At 39.7% G+C, this 13486-nt stretch overlaps 1 protein-coding gene across 3 annotated transcripts in view; it reads left to right on the top strand.

The window, feature by feature from the left end:
• The window catches only part of HGSNAT (heparan-alpha-glucosaminide N-acetyltransferase), a 51860-nt gene that overhangs the window by 13997 nt on the left and 24377 nt on the right, over window positions 1-13486 (top strand). For all 3 annotated transcript variants that reach the window (XM_025394756.1, XM_025394757.1, XM_025394758.1), the window contains exons 3-5: window positions 2805-2938; window positions 3150-3271; window positions 6145-6214. In XM_025394756.1, coding sequence (XP_025250541.1) covers window positions 2805-2938; window positions 3150-3271; window positions 6145-6214 — 326 coding nt within the window. The remainder of the gene's footprint in view (window positions 1-2804; window positions 2939-3149; window positions 3272-6144; window positions 6215-13486) is intronic.

Here is a 13486-nt window from a genome sequence, read left to right on the forward strand (position 1 = left end):
GTCTCGAATTCCTGACCTCAGGTGATTTGCCAGCCTTGACCTCCTAAAGTGCTGGGGTTACAGGCATGAGCCACTGTGCCTGGCCATCTACTTTTTTGATGTAGGCATTTATTGCCATAAACTTCCCACTTAGAACTGGTTTTGCTGTATTTCATAGGTTTTGGAATGTTGTGTTTCCATTTTCATATGGAAGCAACATTTTTAGTTTTAAATTTCTTTTTACATTTTCTCAAGAAAATTTTAAATTTCTTTTTAAATTTTTTCTTTTCTGAGATGGAGTCTTGCTCTTTCACCCAGGCTGGAGAAAGGTGGCATCATCTCAACTCACTGCAACCTCCACTCCCTGGATTCAAGTGATTCTCCTGCCTCAGCCTCCCGAGCAACTGGGATTATAGGTGCCCACCACCATGCCCAGCTAATTTAAAAAATTTTTTCGTTGACCCCTTGGTTATTCAGGAATATGTTGTTTAATTTTCATGGATTTGTACAGTTTCCAAAGTTCCTCCTCTTACTGATTTTTAGTTTTATTCCATTGTGGTCGGAAAGATAATTGATATGATTTTGATTTTTAAAATTTGTTTAGACTTGTCTGCTCCCTTTAGGTCTATTAATAATTGCTTTATATATTTAGTTGTTCCAATGTTGGGTACATATATATTTATAACTGTTACATCTTCCTGCTGTATCGATCATTTTATAATATAGCCTTTTATTTAATGGCCTTCTTTTTCTCTTTTTACAGTTTTTGGCTTAAAGTCTATGTCTTTCGTATTAGTACAGCTACTCTTGCCCTTTTTTTGTTTCCGTTTGCATAGAATACCTTTTTCCACCCCTTTTCTTTGAGTCTGTGTGTTCTTACAATTGAAGGGAGTCTCTTGTAGGCAGCATATGGTTGGGTCTTTTTTTTTTTTTTTTTAAATCCATTCAGCTATTCTATGTCAGCAGAATACATTTTTGAATTAATGAAGCAATGGAAGAAATAACAAGCCAGATTAGTATGGCTATATTAAAAATTTAAAATTTATAATTGAAAACATAATATAGCAGGATGAGACAGAAAGCACTAGAATGGAGAAATATTTGAGAGGTTTAAAAGTTAATATTATAGTATATGAGGACATATTTCTAAGATTATGTCAAGGGAACTTAGTATGTAAACAATGGTTCACACCATAGGAAACAAAATAACAAAATTATTGAATTATTTAATTTATGATCATTTTAAAATATAATCTTAATGCTGTGATATAAATAGTAACTGAACAAAAAATGATTCTAAAATCCTAGTAAAGCTGGTGAGAAATAAATATATTGCTTTAATTAGATTTATTTAACTAATATTTAGTCATTTGTAACGAACCTATTAAAATGACAATTTTTTTTTTTTTTGAGACGGAGTACGGAGTCTCGCTCTGTCACCCAGGCTGGAGTGCAGTGGCGCAATCTTGGCTCACTGCAAGCTCTGCCTCCCAGGTTTGCGCCATTCTCCTGCCTCAGCCTCCTGAGTAGCTGGGACTACAGGCACCCGCCACCACGCCCGGCTAATTTTTTTGTATTTTTAGTAGAGACGGGGTTTCACTGTGGTCTCGATCTCCTCACCTTGTGATCCACCTGCATCGGCCTCCCAAAGTGCTGGGATTACAGGCGTGAACCACTGTACCCGGCCTAAAATGATTATTTTTTATCCAGTAATCTTACCCTTAGAAATTTACCTTAGAGAAATAATTGAAAAGAATAAGAACTTTGGCCAGGCGTGGTGGCTCATGCCTGTAATCCCAGCACTTTGGGAGGCTGAGGCAGGTGCATTGCCTGAGTTCAGGAGTTTGAGATGAGCCTGGGCAACATGGCAAAACCCCCATCTCACCAAAAAGTACAAAAAATTAGCTGGGCGTAGTGATGCATGCCTGTGGTCCCAGCTTCTTGGGAGGCTGAGGTGGGAGAATTGCTTGAGCCTGGGAGGTGAAGGTTGCAGTGAGCTGAGATCATGCCACTGCACTCCAACCTGGGTGACAGAGTGAGACCCCATCTCAAAACAAAAACAAAACAAAACAAAAAAGTAATAAGAACCTGATATGTAGGTCTTTTAAAACACATAATTTATATAGCAAAAACAATAAATAGATTTAAAAGGCTTTGAAGCCAGCCTAAATACTCAAAAGTATTTGATGGACTATAATACATATATTAAGTTACAAATATGCAAATTAGATAAAATCATGGAAACTTAATATTAAATAAAACAACAGAATGCAAGACTTAATGTATGCTCTACTTATTCATTTGTGAAGTTTACCTGTGAAGATTGTACAATTCCATAGTGACACAGTGATTTTTTTTTTTTTTTGAGACCGAGTCTTGCTCTGTTGCCACGCTAGAGTGCAGTAGTACGATCTCGGCTCACTGCAACCTCCAACTCCCTGGTTCAAGCAATTCTCCTGCCTCAGCCTCCCGAGTAGCTGGGATTACAGGCATGTGCCACCACGTCCAGCTAATTTTTGTATTTTTTAGTAGAGACGGAGTTTCACTATGTTGGCCAGGGTGGTCTTGATTTCCTTGACCTCCTGATCCACCTGCTTCGGCCTCCCCAAAGTGCTGGGGTTACAGACATGAGCCATGACACCCAGCCCAGTCATTGTTTTAATACAAAATAATAGATAAATTTAAAGTATTGAAATTTAGAGGTTTCTTTTACATGTATGAAGGAAAAGTCATGACAGGATCTCCAGTTGGATATTTGTGTCCCCCAACAATCAACAGATGTTGAAAAACCCCTGGCAGTTGACCTGTTGTGCTTTTATTTACAGTGCTTGTTTCAGGTGCTGGTAAACGTTCCTCAGAGTCCAAAAGCCGGGAAGCCTAGCGTTGCAGCCGCCTCTGTCAGCACCCAGCACGGAGCTATCCTGCAGCTGAACGACACCTTGCAGAAAGAAGTTTGTAGGTTTGTGCCTACTTTCTTGTGATCTAAGTGAAGTCTGAATTTTTTCTTTTTCTATTTTGGAGTTAGCTTTTTTTCTCTTTACAATATTTTTCTTTATCTTTTCTGGTCTCTACCCAGGAACATGTATTATTCTGCCTTCATGACATTAGCAAAATCCAACTTCTTATTTTCTAATTTAACCATTTGTGTTAATTTTACCTAATCTTTGTAGACTGGAATACAGATTTGGAGAATTTGGAAACTATTCTCTCTTGGTAAAGAATATCCATAATGGAGTTAGTGAAATTGCCTGTGACCTGGCTGTGAACGAGGATCCAGTTGATAGTAACCTTCGTACGTATATGTTCTCTGCTGATTTTCACATTTGTATTTTCAGAGGTTTCAGTTTTTGAGTACTGTTTGTAAAGCAAAGCAGTCCGTGACACTTTCTGTAATTGAAAACCTAAATCTTAGATCATTGATGAGCATCTTTCCCCCGCAAAAAATCCACGTAAATTATAGGTTATTTATCCCACTTAGATATGGTATATTTATAATATGTTTATTGTATTATTTGTATATAATAATAAAATTATGTGACATTAAAAATTATTTATTGGCCTGGCATGGTGGCTCATGCTTGTAATCCCAGCACTTTGGGGGCCAAGGCAGGCAGCCCACTCAAGCTCACAAGTTTGAGACAAGCCTGGGTGATGTGGTGAAACCCCATCTCTATAAAAAATACAAAAATTAGCTGGGCCTGGTGGTGCATGCCTGTAGTTCCAGCTATTTGGGAGGCTGAGGTGGGAGGATGACTTGATCCTGGGAAGTGGAGGTTGCAATGAGTCAAGATTGTACCACTGCACTCCAGCCTGGGTGATAGAGCCAGACCTTGTCTCAAAAAAAAATTATATAATATATCAATATATTCTCATAGTTTTTAGTTTAATTATGAAGCATTAATAAGCCAAAAAAGTTAATGCAGTGGAAAGAAACTAGAAATAGGGTAATCGACTGTCAAATATCTCTCCTTGTTTTAGGAGCAAGGGTATAGTGTTTCCTGTATGTCTTCCGCTGACAGTCCAGAGGTCCTCTTAGGTTAAGGAGGGACCGTTCATTGTCTAATAACCCCAATGAAGAAAATCTGCCATTCAGAGCTCCCCATTAGGTAACAATGTATGTGCTGCCTTTCAAAAGGCAGTGACAAATCCCTGCGGCATGAACAAGTACTGTTCACAGGGAAGCTATTAAAGACTGTGAGGTTATATCAAAAGAATGCAGGGACCAATATGAAAGGGCCAATGTAGGACAATTTAAGCATTAAGAAGAGTAATATATGTAATTGAAGAAAAATAATGTATAAAAACCATGAGGTCATATGAAACTAAAATGAGCAAGGCCTGCCTTCCCAAACAAAACAAAAACAATGCTTTGTCTTTATAGGTAACCAGAGCACCTGATGTTAACTAGGGCGATTTAAAACTCAGTTGAAAGGAGAGATTTAAGCATTTATTTTGCCCATTTTTAACTGTAATTCAGGGTAACAAAATAGTCCCTGTTGAGGGAAAATTCTTTGGGGAAGAATTCCAGGTAATAAATACAGCAAAAGGGCAGGATATATTGCAACCCCTAATGAAGTAAGTGATTCAGGCATATACCATATGAGTGGATGAAACCACAAGGTGAAGAGGAATTTTTACCAGCTGAACACATCCACCAGTTATGGGGCAACTGCAGCAGGTGCACTTTCAGTGTTGGCCAGGAAGTTATTGTTAATTTCATATGACATTGTGGTTATATAACAAAAGGCCCTTTTCAAAGATATTTTTAGTTTTGAAATAGTTTTAGATTTGTAGAAGTGTTGCAAAAAGAGTTCCCAAATATCCCTCACCTAGCTTCCCCTGAACTGTAAAATCACAGCATAATTATCCCACATACAATTACCGAAATCAGGAACTTAACATTGTTCTTAACATTGAACTTAAGATTGAAACAGTACTGATCGGGATTATTTTAATTTCTCTAAATGTTCTTTTCAATATCCTTCTCCAGTGCTGAATTTGATGTAGGATCCCACACTGCATTTAGCTTTCAGATCTCCTTCGTCTCCTCTAGTCTAGGACAGTTCCTCAGTCTTTCTTTGTCTTTCATGACCTTGATGGTTTGAAGGGTAATGTCTGGTTATTTTTTTTAAATTTTTTTTATTTTTTTAATTTTTTAATTTTTTTATTTTATTTTATTTTTCTCAGTTTAAGTATAATTGACAAATAAAAATTGTATACATTTAAGGTACACACGTGATGTTTTGATATATATATGAATTATAAAATGTAACAAGCTAATGCCTCTATCTCTTCAAATAGTTACCTATTTTTCTATAGTGAGAACAATTAAGATTAAGATCTACTTTTTAAGCAAATTTTAATTATACAATGCTTTGCTATTAACTACAATCACCATAATGTACATAAGATCTCCAGGACTTTTTCATCTTTTTTTTTTTTTCCAGTTACCCAAATGTTTGTTTTTATTTTTATTTTATTTTTTATTTTTTAAATTTTTTTAAATTTATTTATTATTATTATACTTTAAGTTGTAGGGTACATGTGCATAACGTGCAGGTTTGTTACATATGTATACTTGTGCCATGTTGGTAATGTCTGGCTATTTTGTCAATTGTCCTTGATTTGGATTTGCTTGATGTTTGGTGTTTTCTCATGAATAAGTGGAGGTTTTGCATTTTTTAGTGGAATACGGCAAAAGCGAGCCTGGGTCCTTCTCAGTGCCTTGTGTCAGAAGGCGTACAGTGTCAGGCTGTCTTTACAAGGGCTTTAGAAACACATTCTGAAGTATGTAGGGATGAAATAACATGATGTCTTGGATTCTTAAAGAAATACTTTAGCCAGAAAAAGCAGGACAAGGGGGTGGTTGGGTAGTTATAGATGAAGCAACAGGGACAATATCTTGACAATTCTAGGATCTGGGTGATGGGTTATATATAGGTTGATGGTACCATTCTTTGTGCTTTTGTTTATGTTGGATACTTTTTGTAATGACAGTTATCACTCCCTTCACGGTGAGCATTCTCAATTATTTATAGGAAATTCAGCATGAGAATATAGGCTTCCCTCATTGGTTTTCCTTTATAGATTAAATATAATGATGTGATGTCTTTGATGTTCATGATGACCTTTTTGGGGGCTAATGTGTTTTCTTCTCTTTTCTAGCTGTGAGCATTGCATTCCTTATTGGTCTTGCTGTCATCATTGTGATATCCTTTCTGAGGCTCTTGTTGAGGTAAGATATTTGGGGAGGATGCCACTGGAAAGGCAGAGCATAGAAATAACACATTCAGAAGGCGCAGCTGTCACCTTCAAGCGCCCATCATTCTTTGATGATATGAACATTTCTGTGTCCCCTCTGTTCAACCAGTGCTAGGCTTCAGGGACTCATGTAGACTAAGATGTAGTCTCTGACTTTAGGGAAGTGATAATAAAGGTGATTATGGATTTTTGCCTTCTGTCCTCCCACATGGGTGAAGAGGAAGAAAATGCTTGAGAAATCATTATTTCCTAAAGCATCTGGCTTTTTAGCGAGCAGAAGTGGCTTGTGACAATTTTAGGAGGAGGTTGCTGCACTGGACTCCCCTCCCCCTCTCTGGCGCTGAGGCGCCTTCTAGTCCAGTTGCCCAACCTCTGCCAGCCCAGGCATCTGGTGGCACAGATGCGTGCCTGGTGGCTGTTCCTCTGGACCTCGCATGGACTCCCTGTCCCTTGGTTAGTTTGTTAGCCAACATGGAGAAGGGACTGGTCCTGCTCTGCATGGTGAACAGTGATTCTGGTAAGAGTGAATTAGTAGACTAGAAAAAGAAAGTAAAATGGATTTTAGTTAACTTCCAAAGGAAAGTTTTTTTCATGTTTTAAAAAGAATATGAGTGAATTTTCTCATGCTTATCTTGTTACGGTGTCAAGAAGAACCACAAGATTTTAGAATTAGAAGAATGAAAACCTAACCTCTAAGTCGACTCGTGGGAAACCCTGAAGCTTTGGGGAATTTCTGTACTGTGATATTGTAGCTTTGTACATCTTAGAAATAGTATAATTCTATGTATGAGGACCCCGACTGTGTATAGGGTAAAAGAACCACTTGTTGCCCAGAAGCCAGTGTGTAACCTAACTGTTTTTTAGGGATAGAGGAAGATTCTAGCAGCGGAGTTTCATTTCTTTGAGTTAAGGTATTATCTCATCAACCTTTTGATAAAATGCGAATGCTATTTCAGTGTATCAGGATGCTTTTCACATGAATGGATCTATTATGGATTTTTTTTTTTTTGAGACAGCCTCACTCTTGTCATCCAGGCTGGAGTGCAGTGGTGCCATTATGGCTCACTGCAGCCTCGACTCCCTGGGCTCAGGTGCTTCTCCCACCTTAGCCTCCTAAGTAATGGGGACTACAGGCATGCATCACTATGCCCAGATAATGGTTTTTGTTTTTGTTTTTGTTTTTTTGTATTTTTAGTGGAGATGGGGTCTTGCTATGTTGCCCAGGCTAGTCCTGAACTCCTGGACTCAAGTGTTACATCTGTCTCTGACCCCCAGAGTACAGGGATTATAGGCATGAGTCACCACACCTGGTCATGTTACATGACTTTTTGAAGTAATTGATAGCTAGGCCAGGAGCGGTGGCTCATGCCTGTAATCCCAGCACTTTGAGAGGCCAAGGAAGGTGGATCACTTGAGGCCAGGAGTTTGAGACCAGCCTGGTCAACATGATAAAACCCCATCTCTACTAAAATACAAAAAGTAGCTAAGTGTGGTGACGGGTGCCTGTAGTCCCAGCTACTCGGGAGGCTGAGGTACAAAAATTGCTTGAACCTGGGAGGCGGAGGTTGCAGTGATCTGAGATTGCGCCACTGCACTCCAGCTGGGGAGTCTCAAGAAAAAAAAGTAATTGATAGCTGAGATCAAGCATTTTCAAAGGGAAGAAATTCCACCTTGCCCCATGTGGAACTGAAACTACTCAGCACATGATGCTGCCCTTCCAGCCTGCGGGCAGAATACTCTTCTTGATAAAGCAGGAGTCCCTTATTCCTCACCTCCTGGTTTTCCAACACAACCAGAGAGGTTCAGATGACTGTGAGCCAAAAAACAACCAGAAAAAGTCAAGAGAATAAAGAGCCTCCCTCCTTTTCACTTAGGCAACAGGCATGAACAAGAAAATTATGTTTTTTTGTTTTATTTTTAAAACTGTTAACTTTTCCCTTTCACCCTTCTTTATTTTTTTTATTATTATTATTTTTTGAGATGGAGTCTCACTGTTGCCCAGGCTGGAGTGCAGTGGCGCGATCTCTGCTCACTGCAACCTCTGCCTCTGTGTTTCAAGAAATTCTCTGCCTCAGCCTCCCGAATAGCTGGGATTACAGGCGTGTGCCACCACGCCCAGCTAATCTTTTTGTTTGTATTTTTAGTAGAGATGAGTTTTCAGCATCTTGGCCAAGCTGGTCTCGAACTCCTGACCTCCTGATCCACCTGTCTCGGCCTCCCGAAGTGCTGGGATTATAGTTAATGAGCCACCATGCCTGGCCACACTTCTTTAGATGTGTCTGTTTTAACATTTTGCATGTGATGGTGATGTTATCCATGTTGAATAAACTAGAAATGAGAGTTGAGTTGTGAGGGAAAAGGAGTAATTGCAAATGTATGCCTTGGATGTATGGATTATGTTTGGATACTGAATCGAACCACTGAACTGTAAAAACATGTATGAGACAGGGAAACTGAACTGGCTATGTGACGATATTAAGGAATTACTGCTAACATTTAAAAATGTGATAAGGGTATTGTGGTTATGTTTAGAAATAAAAATAGTCCATATCTATTAGAGATACATACTAAAGTGTTTATGCCTGAAATTATATGATGTCTAGGATTTTCTGAAAAACAATCTAAGGCAGGAATGAGGGACAGTGGGTGAGAGGACAGATGAAGTAAGACTGGCCATGTGTAGGTACTTGTGGAAGCTGGATGATGGAGGTCCATTATTCAGGCAAACCCTTTGTTACTGTGCTTTGCTTTATTGCACTTCACAGATGTTGCATGTTTTACAAATTAAAGGTTCGTGGCAACCCTGCATCCAGCAATTCCTTTTTTTTTTTCTGAGACATGGTCTCATTCTGTCTCCCAAGTTGGAGGGCAGTGGTGCCATCACAGCTCACTGCAGCCTTGACCTCCCACACTGCAGCCCTTTTGATTTAAAGTGAGAGACATGCAGCCGGGCATGGTTTCTCATTCCAGTAATCCCAGCACTTTGAGTGGCCAAGGCTGTCGGATCGCTTGAGCTCAGGAGTTCGAGACCAGCCTGGCCAACATGGTGAAATCCCATTTCTACTAAAAATAGAAAAATTAGCTGGGTGTGGTGGCGCACACCTGTAATCCCAGGTACTCAGGAGGCTGAGGCACGAGAATTGCTTGAACCCAGGAAGTGGAGGTTTGCAGTGAGCTGAGATTGCGCCACTGTGCTCCAGCCTGGGTGACAGAGTGAGACTCCATGTCAAAAAATAAAAAAGTGAGAGACGTGCAACTCTTTCTTTTACTCACTTAGAAGCCATTGTAGGGTAATTAATTGGCCTAATTTCAATATTGTTGTATCTGAACGAATAGAGAGGTCCAAAGAGAGGGAGAGAGATGGGGAAACAGTCAGAACATACTCAACACTTATTGACCTTATTGACCTCCCAGGTGCAAGCAATCCTCCCACCTCAGCCTCCCAAGTAGCTGGGACTAGAGGCATGTACCACCACTATAATTTTTTTTTTTTTTTGTTTAGTAGAAATGAGGTTCTCACTGTGTTGCCCAGGCTTGCGTTGAGTAACTCTGTTGGCACCATTTTTCCAACAGCATGTACTCACTTCTTGTCTTTGCATTACATTTTGGTAATCATTATAATATTTCAAACTTTTTCATTAATATTATATCTGTTATGGTAATCTGTGATCAATGATCTTTGATGTTCCTACTGTAATAGTTTTGGGATGCCATCAACCCCACCTATATAAGATGGTGAACTTAATTGGTAAGTGTTGTGTGTATTCTGACTGCTCCACGCACTGACTGTTCCCCCATTTCTCTCCCTTTCTTTGGGCTTCTCTATTCTTTCAGATACAACGGTATTGAAATTAGGCTAATTAATTACCCTACAATGGCTTCTGAGTGTTTGAGTAAAAGAAAGAGTTGCGTGTCTCTTATTTTAAATCAAAAGCTAGAAATGATTAAGCTTAGTGAGGAAGGCATATGGAGGGCCATGACAGGCTGAAAGCTGGGCCTCTTGTACCAAACAGTTAGCCAAGTTGTGAGAGTTATTGAAGAAAATTAAATGTGCTACTCCAGGGAACACACAAATGATAAGAAAGTGAAACAGGCTGGGCTTAGTGGCTCAGACCTGTAATCCCAGCATATTGGGAGGCTGAGACCAGACGATTGCTTGAAGTCAGGAGTTTGAGATCAGCCTGGCCAACATGGCAAAATCCCATCTCTACTAAAAATACAAAAGTTAGCTGGGCATGATGGTGTGCGCCTGTAGTCCCAGCTTCTCTGGAGGCTGAGGCCAGAGAATTGCTTCAACCTGGGAGTTGGAGGTTGCAGTGAGCTGAGATTGCTCCACTGTACTCTAGCCTGGGCAAAGGAGCTAGACTCTGTATCAAATAAATAAATAAATAGAAAAAAAAGGAAAATGAAACAGCCTTACTGCTGATATGGAGAAAGTTTGAGTGGTCTTGATAGAGGATCAAACTATTCCCTTAAGCCAAAGCCTAATCGAGAGCAAGGCTCTCGCTCTTTTCAGTTCTGTGGAGACTAAGAGAAGTGAGGAATCTGCCGAAGAAAAGTTGTAAACTAGCAGAGGTTGGTGCAGGAGGTTTAAGGAAGGAAGCCGTCTTCATAACATAAAAATGCAAGGTGAAGCAGCAAGTGCTGATGGAGAAGCTGTAGGAAGTTATCCAGAAGATCCAGCTGAGATCATTGATGAAAGTGGCTACACTAACAACACAGTTTCAGTGCAGATCAAACAGCCTTCTATTGGAAGAGGATGCCATCTAGGACTTTTAAAAGCCAGGAAGGAGAATTCAGAGCTTCACAAGATAGGCTGACTCTCTTGTTAGGAGCTAATGCAACTGGTGACTTTAAGTTGAAGCCAATGCTCATTTACCCATTCTGGAAATCCTAGGTCACAAGAATTACGCTAAGTCTCCTCTGCCTGTGCTTAATAAATGGAACAGCAAAGCCTGGATGACAGCACGTCTGTTTACAGCATGGCTTACTGACTATTTTAAGCCCACTGTTGAGACCTACTTATCAGAAAAAAATATTTCTTTCAAAATATTATTGGTCATTGACAATGCAGCAAGTCCAATGGAAATGTACAGGCAGATGAATGTTGTTTTCATGCCTGCTAACACAATATCCATTCTGCAGCCCATGGATCAAGGAGTAATTTTGATTTTCAAGTCTTACTATTTAAAAAATAGGTTTTATAAAGCTATATAGCTGCCATAGATAGTGATTCCTCCAATGAATCTGGGCAAAGTCCATTGAAAACCTTCTGGAAAGGATTCACCATTGTAGATGCCATTAAGAAATTTGTGATTCATGGGAGGAAGTAAAATTATCAGCATTAGCAGGAGTTTGGAGGAAGTTGATTCTAGCCTTCATGGATGACTCGGGGGTTTAAGACTTCAGTGGAGGAAATAACTGCAGATGTGGTGGAAATAAAGAAAACTAGAATTAGAAGTGAAGCCTGAAGATGTGACTGAATTGCTGCAATCTTATGACAATACTTGACAGATGAGGAGTGGCTTCTTACAGATGAGCAGAGGAAGTGGTTTCTCAAGATGGGATCTATTCCTGGTAACCATGTTGTGAACATTGTTGAGATAACAAGAAAGGATTTAGAATATCACGTAAATGTAGTTGATAGAGCAGAGGCAGAGTTTGAGAGAATTGACTCTAATTTTGAAAGAAGGTCTAACTGTGGGTAAAATTCTGTCAAACAGCATTGCATGCTACAGAGAAATCTGTGAAAGGAAAAGTTAATGTGGCAAACTGTATTGTCTTGATTGCGGAAATTGCCACAGCCACCTCAACCTTTGGCAGCCACCACCCTGACCACTCAGCAGCCATCAACATGGAGGCCAGATCCTCCACCAGCAAAAAGATTAGGACTTGCTGAAGGCTCAAATAATCATTAACTTTTTATTAGAAATACATTTTTAAATTAAGGTGTGTAAACTGTCTTTTTGTGCATAATGGTATTGCACACTTAATAGACTAGAATATAGTGTAATATATAGCTTTTATGTACACTGGGTCACAGAAAATTTGTGTGAATCACTGTATTGTGATATTGGGCTTATTGTGGTGGTCTGGGACCAAGCCTGCAGTGTCTCGAGCTATGCCTATACTGGTTTCTCTGCTTCTGTATATGCTGAACTGTTCATGACCAAAAAATAAAAGGGGAAAAAATCCTATGCACTGAATAATTTGTTTATGCCAGGATAGGGTATACTTTTCAAACGATTTTTTTGCAAGTAGAAATCTCATTTTTAAGAAAAACCAGTTAATATATTTATCTTTTGTTAGTCATGTGAATCAATTTAATGTCATCTGGATTTCTTTTTTTTTTTTTTTTTTTTGTGGAGACAGAGTCTCGCTGTGTCGCCCAGGCTGGATTGCAGTGGTGCCATCTTGGCTCACTCCACGCTCCGCCTCCCGGGTTCCCGCCATTCTCCTAACTCAGCCTCCCAAGTAGCTGGGACTACACGTGCCTGCCACCACGCCTGGCTAATTTTTTTGTATTTTTAGTAGAGATGGGGTTTCACCCTGTTAGCCAGGATGGTCTTGATCTCCTGACCTCGTGATCTGCCCATCTCGGCCTCCCAAAGTGCTGGGATTACAGGCATGAGCCACCGCGCCCGGCCTGGATTTCTTTTTGAATTAAAGCAACCATATTAAAAAAGAACCCAGTACATTAACTATTTGAATAGGTTTTTGCTTTTTGTATTTAATAGTTTATCTTTTTTTTTTTTTTTTTTTTTTGAGACAGAGTCTCACTGGCTGGAGTCCAGTGATGTGATCTTGGGTCACTTCAACCTCCCTCCACCTCCTGGGTTCAAGCGATTCTCCTGCCTCAGCCTCCTGAGTAGCTGGGAATCCAGGCATGTACCACCACGCCTGGCTAATTTTTGTATTTTTAGTAGAGACACAGTTTCACCATGTTGGCCAGGCTGGTCTCGAACTCCTGACCTCAAGTGATCCACCCACCTCGGCCCCTCAAAATGCTGGGATTATAGGCATGAGCCACCATGCCTGGCCTAATAGTTTATATCTTCATCTTCATGTTTCTTTGTGTGGGCAGAGCCCACATTCTTTTACTTTCATGGCTCTATCACATCCTATCACACAGCTGTCATAGTCTGTGTTTAGTCATCCTTGTTTTGAGTAAATTTGATTGTTTCCAACTTTTTGCTATTTTAATTTTAATAGTATTATTAGTGAGAATCCCAGCCATGGGAAACAG

The sequence above is a fragment of the Theropithecus gelada genome, chromosome 8 (assembly GCF_003255815.1).
Source record: "Theropithecus gelada isolate Dixy chromosome 8, Tgel_1.0, whole genome shotgun sequence".
NCBI classification, from domain to species: Eukaryota; Metazoa; Chordata; class Mammalia; order Primates; family Cercopithecidae; genus Theropithecus; species Theropithecus gelada.